The following is a 16,104-nucleotide window of genomic DNA, read 5'->3' as shown; positions in this document are numbered from 1 at the left end:
GAGGCGGCGTGGGGGCGGCTCTGGACTACTTCTGTTTATACTTCTTCCTGGAGTCAGCTGACAGCTTCTGACAGCTGAACGCGTACAGACGGTAAACAACGCGTTCTCACTTCCGACTCGTCACATATTGACGCTCGGTCGAGGCCCTTTGGCGTCTCCTTTTAACGCCGTTCTGCGTCATTTGTTGACGTTTATGGCTCTGCGGTCAAGTTAGCAACAACAAATATATAATAAATGTGCAACGTCCAGTTAGACTTTCAAAATAAAACGCTAGTGTTTCGAAACATCGCCATTTTGAATTTGGACGTTATTTACATTTATTAATTTAGCGGACGCTTTGATCCAAAACGACTTACAGCTGCTGTACGAGGGGTTAAGAGTCTTGCTCAGGGACACAATGGTGGATGTGTCACAATTGGGAATTAAACCCTGGGATCTCACAGCATCTTATCCACTGCGCCATCGCCACCCCTAATTAAAGTGGTGAGACGTTGCAGTTTGGTTAGATTTAGGCAACAAAACTACTTGATTGAGGTTCGGAAAAGATCCTGGTTTGGGTTAAAATAACTACGTACGTCAGTTAACAGTCAGTGTCACTTGCGGAACTTACGCAATTTACGTAACTTCAATAAAAATATTTAATGTCGACTTTTTGTTTCGCACGAACCCCGATCTCCTGGTTCAAAGTCGGGGTTCTGGTCCTCCATCCACCTCCTCACTCAGTCTTTCCTGTTAAACATCATATACCTGCTTTTACCGTCACAAAGCGACGCCACAGGGATCCCCAGTGCGTTACAAACTGACGCCGATGGGTCTCGACCACGCGTCCATATGCGACGAGTCGGGGAGGGAGAGCGGGCTGCGGTAAAAGACGCCCTAACGAGCTGAAAGACGTGAGCTGCGTGTGAGTGTTGCTGATTATAAAATGACCCAAAACGTGCAGCAGCAGTCAGGAACTTTAACAACTTCTTGACACAGTTTCTACTTGGCCGAGTTTCCCGCTCTCTCCCTGTGAACACGACAAAAAGAGGAGCGAAGACTAAATCAGGCTGCATGCGTGCTGAGTCAGCAGGGAGGACGTTACACTTAGATTCTGTTATATTTATAGATTTTGAAATGTCACCTGCCACCTGAATTTTAGGTTTCCTTTCACATAAATAAAAACATTTTCATCACAAATTAATGTAGGAAAGGCAGAACAGGAAATGTCACCAGAATGCAGGTTTTTGTTTTCAGGGTTTTCTTTTTTTTAATAGGCATCATTAATAATTCAGAGAGAGACACCGTGTCAAAATAGCCTGTCATTATTATTTTATTCTTATTCATCATGTCAAAAGGAGGATTAGTATGAAAGTGTCAGCGTACATTTCTAGAATTTTTTAATGTATTGTCATTTAAAATAAGGTATATTTTTTATTGTGTTCAATTTTATATATATATGTATATTTACATTAAGGAGAGCCTTAAGAGAAGTTTGGTCGCTGCGCCGCTTCATGGTTGATGGTTTGTAAGTTAGATGTTATTTAGACTCTGGACGGACTCGTCAGCCAAGCAGCAGCTTCACTATCAGAAAGTCTGAGGTCAGAAGCTCACATATGTTCACATTTACAGCTAACTAGCTGCCATGCGCATATTTTACCTCAGACTTTCTGCTGATGAAGCTCCAACAGTCTGACATCAGCTGCAGTAATCTCTACAGTATAACTATATATATTTATGCTGTTAGATTAGAGCTGATGTATCGGCCTCCTGAGTGCAGCTATCAGCCGGTTTACCCGTCTGTACTCTGAGCGTAAATCCAAGATGACTGTGTTTCAGAATAAAAAAGCAACTGAATAAGAATCGTGTTTTATTTGCAGAATTTCCAACAAGCAGCAGGTTTAAAGTAGAATAATAAAGCTTTACAGGCACAATCTAAATAAACACAAAGAAGGTAGTGGACATGAAAACTGAAGCCGCTTTCACGGGAAGTCAACTTAAATAACCTTTGTGTTATTAATGTTGCACGTCTGTGACGCTGCTGGAGGTTTAAACTAAACAAAGTTTCTCCTGGAGAAACAAAATCTATCGTAAACCAGACACATGGCTGGCAGGCTGTGTGCTTTAATGTGGTGGTGTTAATTAAATTTTAAATTAAAAAAAATGATCTTTCTCTGAAATTATTGTTATTTGATACTTCTTCCCCACCACTGCTCAAAATTATAATTCATACATTCCCTAATTTCATCATATATCTGGCCTATAACTAAAACATAGTTAGTAGTGACTAATAAATGAGCACTAGAAGCTTTTAAATAGCGACTGGCGAGTTTTAAGGAATGAAAGCAGCTCGCAGTTTCACAGCTGCAGTGAGGAGAGAACATCGGAAGGTGGCAGTGATGCAACACTGCGGACGCAAGCTGCCGTTTAAGCCCGAAAAGAAGAAGAAGAAGAGGAAGAAGTGGGCGGAGCTCCGTTTGAACGAAACTCCCGCCGCAGAGAAGTGTCAGGTTTCATTTAGCTACAGTTAGCATGAAGCTAGTCCTCCATCACCACCAGCGGAGAGTTCTCAGAAACTGACCCGCTCCTGCTTTACACATCAGCGGGCTTTTATGGACAGACACCGCGGAGTTTATACAGTTGTTTTATCCGATACGGCTCCTTTTGAAGCCGGGTACTTTATTCTTTCTTTCTTTGGATAACTTTTAAAAAGAAGTTATCATGGCAGAGGGAGCGGACTGCGGCTCACTCAACCCCGGGAAGAGGAGACAACCAGCCGGGAGGAAGAGCCGGCAGAGCCGGCAGAGCCAGCACAAGAAGCCGCCCAGCAGCCGGGTACGTTCCGCTGCTAACGGAGCTAACTGTTAGCATCAGTCCCGTTAGCTCCGCGGAGTTTTTCAAAAAAAGTGTTTTACTGAAGAGCTAAAGTTTCTAACAAGTTTAAAGACGAACTGTGACCGAACTAACATCATGTCAAAATACACACAGACGACTAAAACTTTTGACTTTGATGGTTTTGAGCTTTAAATAAACGTGAAAGTATTTTAAAATCACTGCGACGTTTTTAGTCGTGAAGCTAACTTTTCACAACAACAGGCTAATGTTTAGATAACAGGCCACCGGTGTTACGCTGAAACCTGTAGCCCGGGTCTCTCTGTGACACCACAGAAAGTAAAAGTTTATTTAAAGCAGCACATTTAATATCAGACACCATGAAAACAATGCTAAATGTTTTACACATGTCGAGTCTATAAAGAGGGAAAACACTTTTAACAGGAAAAACATAACAAAGTAGTAGCACGGATGCTACTAGCGACCATTTATAGTCCAGTTATTTTATTCACAAAACATTAAAGTACAATAACGCCGATTTGTGAAAAGGGACCCCTGGTAAACAATCTGAAGCTTAGATAGATAGATAGATACTAAAATAAAGTACATTCAATGTACAGTATTATTTCTAACCTACACACAGAAACACCCTGATCCTAACTTACCAGTGGGCCCCAAGAAAACCAGTTTAACATTAGTTAAATAGGTGAAATACAATAAATAGAAAATGGAAATAATATATTAATAATAGTAAATAAAGCACACAATACAGCAGCATGCACATACCCCTCAAGCACAAAACGGGTGTTAAAACTAGAGAAAGAGAGAGAGAGTAGCAGACAGGGCAATAAAATCAAATTAAAAACATAAATAAAAGTGTGTTTAATCAGTTAAAAACATAAAAGTAGGTCTTGAGCTGCTTCTTGAAACTATCTATAGAGGCAGCTTCTGTCATTGGTTAAGGTAGTCCTGCTTACTGACGAATAGTAGTTTTTACTTTTGGTACTATTTTCAAAATCAGGTACTTTGACTCAAGTACTTGTATAGTTTGTGCACTGGTGGTTGCTGCTGCGAAGCTAACATGGAGCTAACAGGCAGAGAGGACGAGATGATCGCAGAGCCGAGGAAGGCAGTTTGTTAAATTGTGAGATTTTTGAATGCAGTTTGGTGAGTGTGTGTGTGTGTGTGTGTGTGTGTGTGTGTGTGTGTGTGTGTGTGTTGTTTCAGGTGAGTCTGGAGAAAGTTTTGGGTATCGGCACAGCCAGCAGCAGCAGTTTGACCTCTGACCCCAACTCTGGCCTCATTGCCTACCCTGCAGGGTAAGCCCCGCCTCTTCTGGCTCACCTGTTTGAAAAGGGCGACGCCCCGTATTTTAAAGTTGATGCTGGTATCTGATATTTTCCCAGCATGCTTTTCTGTATCAGGCTCAGTACAAACATGAAGGTGAACCCTGCCGTGATGACTGTGTTTGTGTGTCAGGTGCGTCATCGTGCTGCTTCACCCGAAGACGAACAAACAGAGTCACATCACCAACACGTCCAGGTAGATCGTCCGCTACGCCTTTTATTTTGAGTAGAATCTGCACATGGAAACGTTGATGATACGTTGAGATGACAGAATCTGTTCTTCACAGCTTTCTTGATCCAAACTCTGAAGGGGATGATTCAGCACTATGAAGCTGATCAGCTCAACTGACTGATCTGATGTGAATTAAATGTTAATTGGTGAATGAAAAGGACTTGATGTGATCAACAGAGAAGACGTCTCACTCTGTGTTACAGAGGTTGTGATGCGTTTCCAAACCGTAACACCTTAATGAGCGGCTGAATCACCTGAAAGTATCTTCCAACCACTGAAACCTTATGTTCTGGTGTCTCTGGTTCTGTGATGGTGTCTAACTGTGTCGTATTTTTGTGTTTCAGAAAACCCTTCAGTGCTCTGGCCTTCTCCCATGATGGAAAGTACCTGGTCACTGGAGAGGTAAGAGTTGAGTTACACACCTGGGAGGGCAGGTGAAGTTGTGGATGGATAGATATATATATATAGTGAGAGAGAGAGAGATAGATAGATGTATATCTCTAGATAGATATCCATATATATATATATATATCATGATAGAGAGAGAGAGATATAGATATATGTGTGTGTGTGTGTGTGTTTCAGAGCGGTCACATGCCCTGTGTGCGGGTGTGGGAGGTGGATGGCGGTCAGGTGGCCGAGGTTCAGTCTCACAAATACGGAGTTTCCTGTGTGGCGTTCTCCACCAACAGCTGCTACATCGTCTCCGTGGGATACCAACATGACATGACTGTTAGCGTGTGGGACTGGAGGGTGAGCGCGCGCACACACACACACACACACACAGTTGGTTTCACTAACTACTCAACTTGTCGTTTCCTACTAAAACCACCAGTCGGCGCTATGTGAGTTGTAGAAACACGGCTACGTTGAGAAGGGGTAGTGCTGCAGTAACTCCTCCCATATTATGACCTTATTTATCAGTATTTTCTGGCGTACGGTCGCAGCAGGGGACTGGCTGCTTCCTGTTCGGTCGTCACATAGACTGGTTTGTCCGGTATGTAAACACAGTGGAGACTCCACCTAAAGCGGTCCGTCCAGGATGTCGCGATCGCAGCTATTAAATATAGACTTGTTATTTTGACCAATCTTTTCTGCAAATCTGTCCTCTCGTCGCCGTTTTCCACAAAACGCTGCCACGTCAGCAAACTCACTTCGTTGTTTAGAAGACGCACCAGATACCAACCAAAATAATAACAGCGAAGGACCGTCAAGACCAGGATCCCGATTTTCTTTACCAAGGGTTAGGCCCTTTTTTTTTTTTACTGGAGACAAACTCTATTTATTTTCCTAGAGGAAAAATAAAGCTATGTATCCACAGGCATGTGAAGTGGAGAGAGAGAGAGAGAGCTGCCGGGCAGAGGTGTTCCACAAGCCTGAAATATAAAGTAATGAAGCCGAGTGGCTGCTGCAGGCAGGTTGCCTAAAGTTAGCAGGAAAACTAAATGAGCTCCTCGAGACTTGCATCGAAATTCCTGTGTCTTGGCGGCAAACTGCTGAGTAAAGTGAAGGGAAGCAACATTTTCAGCTCTAGAGCAAGAAAACAAATTCTCCCCTCTGCAGTAGGGGTGTGGCAAAAAAATCGATGCAGAAGTTATGGTTATACATTTTTCCATGAAACTGTAGCGATACTCCAGCCCATCATATCGAGAGAGAAAAAATCGCACTTTGAAGTTTAGCTCAGTGCTAATATATGATGGGAATCTCCATGTGCTAATGAACATTAGCATCTCAACATAAACATTTTGCTTCACATGCTGAACATCCTGAGTGACATACTGGGCAAAAAGTACATATGTTTCCTGAGCTCTGTGTGAAATAACGAAAGAGCTGCTAACTTCACTGTCTAGACCAGCTACAGCAACCTCAAAGGGTCAAAACTCAAAATTCCCAGTGGCCTAAAAACACCGCTACCACTAGGTGGAGAAATGGCAGCACAACACTGTCACTGAGCAGTTATTAATATAATGTGACTCAGGTGTCACACAGCAATTTGAATTTTCATCAAAAAAAATTCAGTGAATTGGCATTTTTATGTGCCTTTTTTATGTTTTTATAATAATTTTCCAGAGTTGCTTTGTATTTCTAACTTACAGACTGAAAAATATGTGCTGCAGAATTGAGCTGTTGTGAATAAATAAAGAGAACTTTTCCATGAGCATTTTGCATTCATAGACATTAGTACATTAGTATTTAAGTAGCAACTCAACATCCTGCAGCTGTTGGTGCATCGTTGTCCAATCCAGAGTTGTGGTTACGTGACGAGTGCTTGTCAAAAGCTGTCCCTTGATTTAAGTTAAAGCGTTTGAATGTAACGACAGATAAGGTGCTGCAGCGGTCTGTGTGTAAATTATGGTCCCATTTAGAGGAACAGAGACCAGGAAGCAGGGGAGGGCGGGGCTACAAGCTGACCTGTCAGTCAGGATAGAGGCGACTCGTATCCGCTGCTGTGTACATTATTTTTATTAAAGGGCTGTCAGCAGGAGAGAACGTCATGTTTGAATCTTTTAGTATGTTTTGTTTTAAAAGTTAATCGTTTTTCTTTTTTATAATTTTAACTGATTACATTTTAGTTTAGTTTTTTTAATACCCAGGATGTATTTAATAACGGATAACAGTAAAACTTAACTTATAAGTCTTTGATTTTGTTGTAACACTGATAAATAACTTTTGGAAAGACGGCCAGTTGCAAAAAAGTTTAACGTTGAGCCCTGCATGTATCGTATCGTACCCTCCGACCCCGGCAGTACGTCAACCTTGTAGGAAATAAGAAACCTGTATTAAACTAGGATGCTGCTAAATGACAATTCAGTTTCCCAGATATGTACTTAACTTGGACGGGCTGCCCGGGCAGACGCGGACACGGTGGATATTTTACAAGCATGGATTCTTTGGTACTGCAGCGAAAGCTCCGCTCGACTCGTCGAATAGAAAAGATTATTGTCAAGTTAGTTTCGCGGCTGTTGGCTTCAGCAGCTCCGTGCCAATGCATCTAGCCTGTGTTCAGCACTGTTCAGCATTTGAATACATTTATTGACTCTGCTAGTGATTTCTTGTTTTGGTCTTAAATTTAATTCTTAATGGTCCTAAAAAGTCTTGAATTTGCCGAGGTGCAGAAACCCTGCAGTAACACCTGACCCGTTGCCCCACGCACCCCCCCTCCTGCTGTCTTTGTCTGTGAGCAGAAAGGTTCGGTCATCGCCTCCAACAAAGTGTCCAGCAGAGTGTCGGCCGTCTCCTTCTCTCGGGACAACAGCTACTTCGTCACCGCAGGAAACAGACACGTCAAGTTCTGGTACCTGGACGCCTCCAAAGAACGCCGGGTACCATCCTGACCTCCAATCAGCCAATCACAGCTCGTTTTGTAGTAGTCTCGAACTGACGGGTTGTTTTATATTCTCCCTGTATCCAGGTGAACAGCACGGTGCCTCTGATTGGTCGGTCGGGCTTGCTAGGCGACCACAAGAACAATGTGTTCAGCGGGGTTGCGTGTGGGCGTGGCCCCATGGCGTCCAGCACCTACTGCATCACCAGCTCAGGCCTGCTGTGTCTGTTCAACAGCAGCCGACAGCTGGAGGCCTGGGTCAACCTCAAGGTCAGGGAGGAACACGGGACATCCCACCTGTTCAGAAAGAAACACCTGCACGTTGATTTTCAAAATAAGAGCTCCTTGTTTTTACAATATGTCGATCTGAAATAAACAAGTAAAGTAATCTTGTTGTTGACAGACGTCGTCGGCGAGCTCTCTGGCGGTCAGCGCAGACTTTATCTTCTGTGGTTGTGCCGACGGCGTCGTCAGAGTGTTCAGTCCATCCAACCTGCAGTACATCACCACGCTGCAGCGACCACACCGACTGGGCGTCGACCTCACGCAGAGCGTACAGCACGGGTACAAATACCGCAAACACACTGGGATGGTGAAGCTGAGAAAACACCCGGTAAACACTCTGATTACTAACCGTGCATCTGTTTCCTGCAGCAGCCTGTCACCTGCCAGTCCAGGTGCTCAGTACCCCGACACGCTGGCCCTGACCTTTGACCCCGCTGCCAGACTCCTGACCTGTGTGTACAACGACCACAGTGTGTATGTGTGGGACGTGAAAGACGTGAGGAACGTGGGGAAGCTGTACTCTGCGCTGTACCACAGCAGCTGTGTGTGGAGCGTCGAAGTAAGTCCACACCAGAAATACTTCCAGTACTACTTGAAATACTTCCAGCACCGCCAGAAGTTAGACTTTGGCCGGTCTAACTGTAACACGTGAAGACATTGTTGGTAGATACTGGTACGAGCACAGGTGTATTTTTCTCCTCAGGTGTACCCGGAGCTGTCAGATGCGTCTCAGGCTTGTCTGCCGCCGTCCTCCTTCCTCACCTGTTCGTCAGATAACACCATCAGACTGTGGCACACGGACCCCCCCACCGGGCACAGAAACCTCTACAGCAACGTAAGACCATGTCCGGGTAGACACATGTACCGGGTCAATCGAATCAAGTTCAACATACCCAGAATATGTGTCCGTTATCCGGCTTCACTAACGATCGATCAGCGGTCGACTCAGCCACGAGCCCGCTCACACGTTTGCAGCAGATGACCAATCGCAAATAAAGACAAACCGTCTGGCAGCAGAGCGTCAGAATTTACAAACCAAGCGCAAACTGTAAGATTAGACAGACAGGAAGAAGGTAAACGCACAATCCAGAACATTTGCGGTGTGTGAATGTGGAAGTTAACCTCCTACCGTTCCTGTAAAATTCACCTACAATTCCTGTCCTATAGGATATAAAGTAAGTAAATTGAATGCGGTTGTTTAACCATTTTAAGTAAATGTTTTTGGACTTCTCTGAAAGATAACGCTCGACCCAACAGTCAGAATCGCTGTACCTGCTGCTGGTACACATTTGAACACACTATAAGTTATACGTTTTTTTTTAAATTTTTGCTTGAAATTAAATGTTTGCTAACACATGAATGCAGACAGCTATTCATAGTTTTCAGTCACGAGACATGCGCGGTGACCTGGAGGGCAAAAGAACAGACCATCATAGCGGCTCACACCGCCACTCCCCCGTAGAGACGCCGGAAAAGCAGTCAAATTTAATTTGGATCACATTTCAACTTAAGAAAAAGAAAGATCTGAACACAAACTGCGAGTGTCGGGCACATCTGATCCATATAACGTTACAGCACCTGCTGCCGCATTTCTACCATTAAAGGGACTATATGTAAAAAAACTCACTTAGAAATGAAGCACACGCCTGTTTCCTCCGTTGCTTCCATCAGCCACTATTCTGCTTTTAATGTGAGGTCTCCGGGTGGGATTCAGCCCTGTGCGCTCCCGAGCCTCTCAGACTACAGCGACAACACGGCAGCTCACGACATGCAGTCCACTAACAGCTTAAAACAACCGGCTCCCAGCAAAACACAGGCTCCACGTAAGGATCCAAAACTACAATAAAGGTTCAGGTGATGTCGAGTTAGAACAAAGTGAGCATTAGTAAAGCTGCAGAAACACAGAGAAAGTCACGTTAGCTCATCGGCTAACGCTGAGCAGGTGCAAAGTTATTTCACTTTCCACATTACTTCACCAACTAACGCGACCAGTGTTACTATCCTGTGTACCACTGTTGATTTAACCTGAAAGGATGCAATGGTGAAAAGCAAATGTGGAGCGATTTGTTTACTAACGTTAGCCTATAGTGATGCAGCCAGCTAACGCTACAGTAGCTCGACCTGCCGCTGTTTGCTTCATAACGTTCAGTTTATGTTTATTGTGGTTTTACCGATACTCAGGTACACAGCTTCTCCACCTCTCTGTCGCTGTAACTAACGTGACCCACATAATATACAACAGAGAGCCATCCACTATCACTACTTACAGTAAAGTTACTTACTGCGGTCTTATTATAAAGTGTGACACAATCTCGTTCTAATATTCAGTCCAGCTCACTGACCTTTCAATTATCATGCAGTACATGTAGCTGTGCTGACAGTGCTGAGCCAGATTCACAGATAGTAAAGATGGTTACTGAAAAGCAGCCGGTGAGCTAACGATGTAGCACGTCAGCTAAATGCAGTAAATGTACCGTGATCATGTAACGAGCTTGGATTAGTTCAACCTGCAGCTGATAAAACTATTACTGGAACGTTGCAGTGGGAGTTTCCCTGAGTTTCCAGCTCTGTCTGTTGTTCCTGTCTGTCTGTAGCCGCTTTTTTTGGGAGTATTGAGCCCATATGTGCGCTGAATGAAAGGCACGGCGCCGGTGATGATCTGCCTCTGAGATGATCGAAGTAACAGCCTGCACATGTCTGGAGAAAAGCCACAGCCTGCATGCTGGTGTTCCTGCGTTTACTGTGGTATTTTTTTTTTTTACCTTGTGAGGAGTCCCTCGCCTCACACAGCTCAGGCTCGTCTCCTCCTCAATTAGTGGCACAACAACCATCCAGCATTTTGGTAACGCAAAAAGTAACAAACTCAAAGAAACAGCGTGTCACTTGCACATTGGTTGGCAGGCAACGGATATTTTCGCTTCACTCATCTGTGGACAGCAGCTGTGCTGTAGTGAAGCTCACGGAGCAGAGCGTCGTTGAGTCTAAAATACTACCAAACTTTAGAGGTCTGGTAGCTGCATGTTATCCGGGGAATCCCAGTATTTAGTGCTGGACAATAAAACGATAACACTAATTATCAAAATCTATTTTCTTTCAATAACAAATGTTCTATAAATGTTTGGCTTTATTCACGTGAATCATACAGGAGTTAGGGCTTCATTTTTTTTATTAAGATGGTTTTTTTTATTGAGGAAAAAGGACTGAAAAAAGCGTTTACTTAATTTTCCTCGTGCATATGTGGAACTTTTTATTGTGATAACATATCTGGCCGTATCATCCACGTATGTCGACGAATCGCGGCTGGTGTTGGAGTTCAGGTCTGTTGTCATAAACCACGTCCTGTTTTTTTTTTTTTTTTTTCAGGACCTGCTGAGGATTTTGTATGTGGGGGAGAACACGGAGCACCTGCAGGCAGAGGGGGAGAGGGGGGAGGCCGCAGGGGCTGATGGGAAGGCTGGGATCAGAGTGCTGGGTATCAGTCCTGATGGACAACACCTGGCAGCAGGAGACCGCTGTGGAAACCTGCGGTAAGAGACGTGGACATGCACGTTTGAACTTTCTGAACCTTGCGCTGTGTTCACATACAACTCGAGTTTAATCGCTTTCCTCGTTTCTGTTTCTGTGTGTTCAGAATCTTTGGTTTAGAGTTTCTGGATGAGCTGGTGAAGATTGAGGCTCATGACTCGGAGGTGTTGTGTCTGGAGTTCTCCCCCATATCCACAGGTAAGACCTGGGGTCACGGGTCAAAGCCACGACGGCAGTCTTGTAAATCAGACGCCGTGAACGAGCTCAGATGAGCATTAAGTAGATTTGGAGTGGCCTGACTGTACTGCTGCAGCCGATACCACATGTTAACAAATGATTGGTTAACCAAAACAGAAGCAACATTACTTATTCAATCATTCAAAGTAAAATGTGACATTTAGGAACGTCCTCGTGCTCTTTATCCTCCTCACAGTCACATCAGACCTGACTGTTGGGGCATTTGTTTGTCGCTGCAGATGTGACACCTGAATAATGACTTTGTTTTTTTTGTTGTTGTTTCAGGCGTGAAGCTGTTGGCGTCGGCCAGCAGGGATCGACTAATCCACATCTTCAACCTGGAGCAGAACTACAGTCTGGAACAGACTCTGAACGACCACTCTGCCTCCATCACTGCCGTCAAGTTCACAGGTAAAGTCAGATTCATGGTTGACAGGATTCCCTCTGGAGACGCCTGCAGTGCTGGTTTGGTTTCTTAGTTCAGAATAGAGTTACGGCTGTTTCCCTCAACAGCTCCATGTCAAAGCCAGGATTTCTCCCGGTTCTGTTGGAGAGCTAATTCAGGCAGATGTTTCACAGTTTAATCAACTGGAAATCTCCAAAGGTGACGATGCAGTTTGCAGCACTTAAGAGCTGAATGTCTGTGCAGCGCTTCTGTTACTGTAGCAGGAGTTTGTTTTCAGTGACATCCCTAATTACAAGTAAAAGTCCTGCGTTTAAAATCTTCAGAAAAGGTTCAAGCATTCGCTGTGACCAGCCTTTGGCTTCAGAACAGGAACTCTGCGGGAATGTCGGCCCAAACTCCCCTTCTGTGGATTTCTGCAGCCTCAGTTGCTTCTCTCTCTTTATGTAAGCGAGACCGACTGGATGTTGTTATGATCAGGGTTTCCAGGACTTTGTGTCCTTCTGTACGCTTTAGGTCGTTCTTCGTTCTATTTTTGAGGGGGAGGGAGAATTTGAGTCATACTCGCAGCTGTTTCTGTATCTCTAAACAAAGTTTTTACATTTTCCAGAAGAGAAAGTAAACGTTTATATTTTGAATACGTGGTCAGTTTATCCAGATGACGCCTGTTGAAATTTGCTCCGACGTTGGGAGATGTGAGGATCCTAAGATGAGCTTTCAATCAGCGCCCTGTGGAGAAAAGTCTTATTTCAGCAGCTGTTTGGCTCTGATATCTCTGTAGAGTTTAAAGATAGAATAACTTTGGTGCAGTGTAAATCTAATATTCGTTGCTGCCACATTAGTTTAACTGCATCTATCCAGCGTTGGGCTCCTTATATGTACATACTGTAAAACTTTAATTAATAGCAGAGTCCCAAACAGCCTCCTGCCCCGTTTCCTGGCGTGCTGTGGGAACACATTTTGACAAATAAACGCAGGTCCCCGTTAAAAGCCTGGTCAGGTTTTTATAGAAGTTCTCTGGATGTATAAAACCTCTTAAACCTCGCCGGGCCGCCGCTTTAGCTGCTTCTAAGCTGCTTCTAAACTGCTTAGATCATTAATAAAAATATTAATGTTTAAAGGTATGATCAATATGTCCGTTCAAAAGGAATTAAAGGTCTGTCCCAAATATAGGCAGTTTCAATTCAGTGATTTTAGAAAATAAAAGCCAGGGCTATTAAAAGTTTTACGCTGTATATAAATGAAAACTAACGGTGTGTTGTATAAAAGTTTTATTTATATAGTCAAATTTATTTAAAGTGTAAAATCACCAGCTGTGTGTTCCCAGTGCACTTTACAGAAAACAGAATTGGATAAAAAAGGCTGACAACACTTAAGATACACACATTAAAAAACAACATAAAATAAAATACACTATTATAAAACTAATAATAAATACAATAAAATAGACAATTAAAATGTATAAAAATTCATAAAATACCCAAACTATAAGCCTTCTCATAAAATAAAGAAAAACCATCCCTAACTAAAAGTTTTACTATATAGTTTTATTTAGATAAATATACATCACTGGTTGAAAGAAGAAGATATACTTTATTAATCCCGTGAGGGGAAATTCAATGTTTTCACTCTGTTGTTGTTGTTGTTAGTATTTACGCACACACATGCACAAACAGGACCCATAGCAACACACGGAAAGATGTCAGAGTTAGGGGGGCTGCCACTCAGTGCGGCGCCCCAAGCAGTTGGGGGTTCAGGTGCTTCCTCAAGGCCTCCTTCCTCAGTACCCAGGAGGTGAACTGACTCCCCTCCAGCCACCAGTCCACGCTCCGCAACTCTGGTCCGAGCTGGATTTGAAGCCTAATCCTTACGGACTGAGCTACTGCCGCCCCAACAGATGTATGATTTGACTGCCAGCTGTTAGTGGACCTTGAGTTGGATTTAAGTGTAATTTATACTTCTGCGTCGAATCGAAGGCGAAGGCACGGGGCTACGCAGAGGCTACTAGGGCTGAAACGATGTGACACAAATTCTTTGCATCGATGTTTCGTTTAAACTATACAGCACAGTGTTTCGCACGGACATTTATTACTGTCGCACACGGCGCTTACGCTGTGAACACGACGTGATTATGACGCCGCTGTTTTTCAAAGTGGAGGAAGAGGGAGAAAACGGCGAGGGACGAAGAAGAAAGTGTCCAAAGTCTGGGATTATTTCAAGCTAAAGAAAACAACAACTCCGTGATGTTACCGTCCGTCCACCGTAAAACCAAACTTATGTCGCCACGGCAACAGCACGACAGCAGCAGCCGTTTCACCAGTGCGCTGAAATGTTGTACCGACAGAAACGGTGTTACCTGTGTTCCAGGTGAGAGTCCTGAGGTCCGAATGGTGAGCTGCGGGGCCGACAAAAGCATCTACTTCCAGACAGCTGAACGGGTCAGTCTGAAAATTAGATTTATTCAGGTAACCCACTGATAAAATAAACCGTCCCGGTGTCCCTAAATCCCGATCCCGTTTCTTGTGGTCCAGATGCCGATGGGTTTGTCGTTCTCCAGGAGTCACCACGTGGTGGAGAAGACCACGCTGTACGACATGGACCTGGATTCATCGAGGACGCACGTCGCCATCGCCTGTCAGGACCGAAACATCAGGTCAGAAAGAAAAAGATAAAAGATGGCCTTATAACTCGTAATGATCAGCTGATCACTGACTCTAACACGAGTGTTGGTTATTTTCTTTTATTTTTTTTAGGGTGTACAACGTGGAAACTGGTAAGCTGAAAAAGTGTTTGAAAGGCTCGTCCAGTGATGAAGGAGCTCTGCTGAAGGTAAGGACGGGAGAATTGATTATTGTTACGTCAGAGTAAACTTTCTATCCACCGCTCTTCTTCTTGTGAACAGTTGTTGTAGCTCTGCTCAGTGGCTTTGTTATATCACATTATTGATGGGTAGTTTGGTACTTGGTAGCTACATATTGACTGAAGTACTTATTCTGCGATGTGATTGGCTGGCTGATATTTGGTGTTGTCTGCAGGTTCAGATGGATCCATCGGGGTCGTTCTTCGCCACCAGCTGCTCTGATAAAAACATCACCGTCTTTGACTACGAGTCAGGAGAGTGTGTCGCCACCCTGTTTGGACACTCTGGTGAGTAAATCCCTTCATGTTTGTTAGTTTTTAAAGCGCTGTGCAATGTGTGTCTGAGTATATGAATTACTGGTTTGTAGTCGAAAGATTCTCCTCTTGACTTTGTGTTGAAAATGACCTGAGTGAAGAAAGTGTTGTTTGGTGGTTTGTTTTTTTACCCAGGATCTGTCTTTGATTAAGAGGTTCAAACTGAGAGGTTTATAATTTTGGACCTTTTTAGACGTTGTTCAGATGTTCAGATGTTCAATTTACCTGTTTGTTTTCTCAGAGATCGTCACCTGTATGAGGTTCAGTCAGGACTGCAGACATCTCATCACTGTATCAGGAGACAGGTAAACTTTAGTGATGGTGGGAGACAGCGAGACTCGAATGGTGTCGCGGGAGACGGGCGAGACTCGAGTGGTGTCGCGGGAGACGGGTGGGGGAGACGGGCGAGACCCGAGTGGTGTCGCGGGAGACGGCGAGACTCGACTGGTGTCGCGGGAGACGGCGAGACTCGACTGGTGTCGGGGAGACGGCGAGACTCGACTGGTGTCGGGGGAGACGGCGAGACTCGACTGGTGTCGGGGGAGACGGCGAGACTCGACTGGTGTCGCGGGAGATGGGCGAGACTCGACTGGTGCCGGGCGAGACCCGAGTGGTGTCGGGTGGGGAGACGGGCGAGACCCGAGTGGTGTCGCGAGAGACGGGTGGGGGAGACGGGCGAGACTCGACTGGTGTCGCGGGAGACGGGCGAGACCCGAGTGGTGTCGCGGGAGACGGCGAGACTCGACTGGTGCCGGGTGGGGAGACG

The 16,104-nt window shown here is 44.6% G+C and overlaps 1 protein-coding gene across 5 annotated transcripts in view; it reads left to right on the top strand.

Moving 5' to 3' along the window:
• The first annotated feature begins 2,446 nt into the window (after positions 1 to 2,446).
• Positions 2,447 to 16,104, top strand: part of wdr62 (WD repeat domain 62) — a 29,848-nt gene continuing 16,190 nt past the window's right edge. For 3 of the 5 annotated variants that reach the window (XM_046073679.1, XM_046073682.1, XM_046073677.1), the window contains exons 1-18: positions 2,448 to 2,814; positions 4,039 to 4,130; positions 4,291 to 4,353; positions 4,734 to 4,791; positions 4,975 to 5,142; positions 7,575 to 7,712; positions 7,802 to 7,984; positions 8,118 to 8,278; positions 8,369 to 8,558; positions 8,703 to 8,834; positions 11,363 to 11,526; positions 11,631 to 11,722; positions 12,047 to 12,172; positions 14,532 to 14,602; positions 14,696 to 14,817; positions 14,918 to 14,993; positions 15,200 to 15,311; positions 15,580 to 15,643. In XM_046073679.1, the coding sequence (XP_045929635.1) occupies positions 2,701 to 2,814; positions 4,039 to 4,130; positions 4,291 to 4,353; positions 4,734 to 4,791; positions 4,975 to 5,142; positions 7,575 to 7,712; positions 7,802 to 7,984; positions 8,118 to 8,278; positions 8,369 to 8,558; positions 8,703 to 8,834; positions 11,363 to 11,526; positions 11,631 to 11,722; positions 12,047 to 12,172; positions 14,532 to 14,602; positions 14,696 to 14,817; positions 14,918 to 14,993; positions 15,200 to 15,311; positions 15,580 to 15,643 (2,126 nt within the window). In that variant the 5' untranslated portion in view covers positions 2,448 to 2,700. Of the gene's footprint in view, positions 2,815 to 4,038; positions 4,131 to 4,290; positions 4,354 to 4,733; positions 4,792 to 4,974; positions 5,143 to 7,574; positions 7,713 to 7,801; positions 7,985 to 8,117; positions 8,279 to 8,368; positions 8,559 to 8,702; positions 8,835 to 11,362; positions 11,527 to 11,630; positions 11,723 to 12,046; positions 12,173 to 14,531; positions 14,603 to 14,695; positions 14,818 to 14,917; positions 14,994 to 15,199; positions 15,312 to 15,579; positions 15,644 to 16,104 lie in introns of all 5 variants that reach the window. The other 2 variants (XM_046073678.1, XM_046073680.1) reach the window with 2 other exon arrangements.

Source organism: Micropterus dolomieu, linkage group LG17, assembly GCF_021292245.1.
Source record: "Micropterus dolomieu isolate WLL.071019.BEF.003 ecotype Adirondacks linkage group LG17, ASM2129224v1, whole genome shotgun sequence".
Taxonomy (NCBI): domain Eukaryota; kingdom Metazoa; phylum Chordata; class Actinopteri; order Centrarchiformes; family Centrarchidae; genus Micropterus; species Micropterus dolomieu.
Note: the sequence above shows the minus strand (reverse complement) of the source record. Positions and strands in the feature narration are given on the sequence as shown.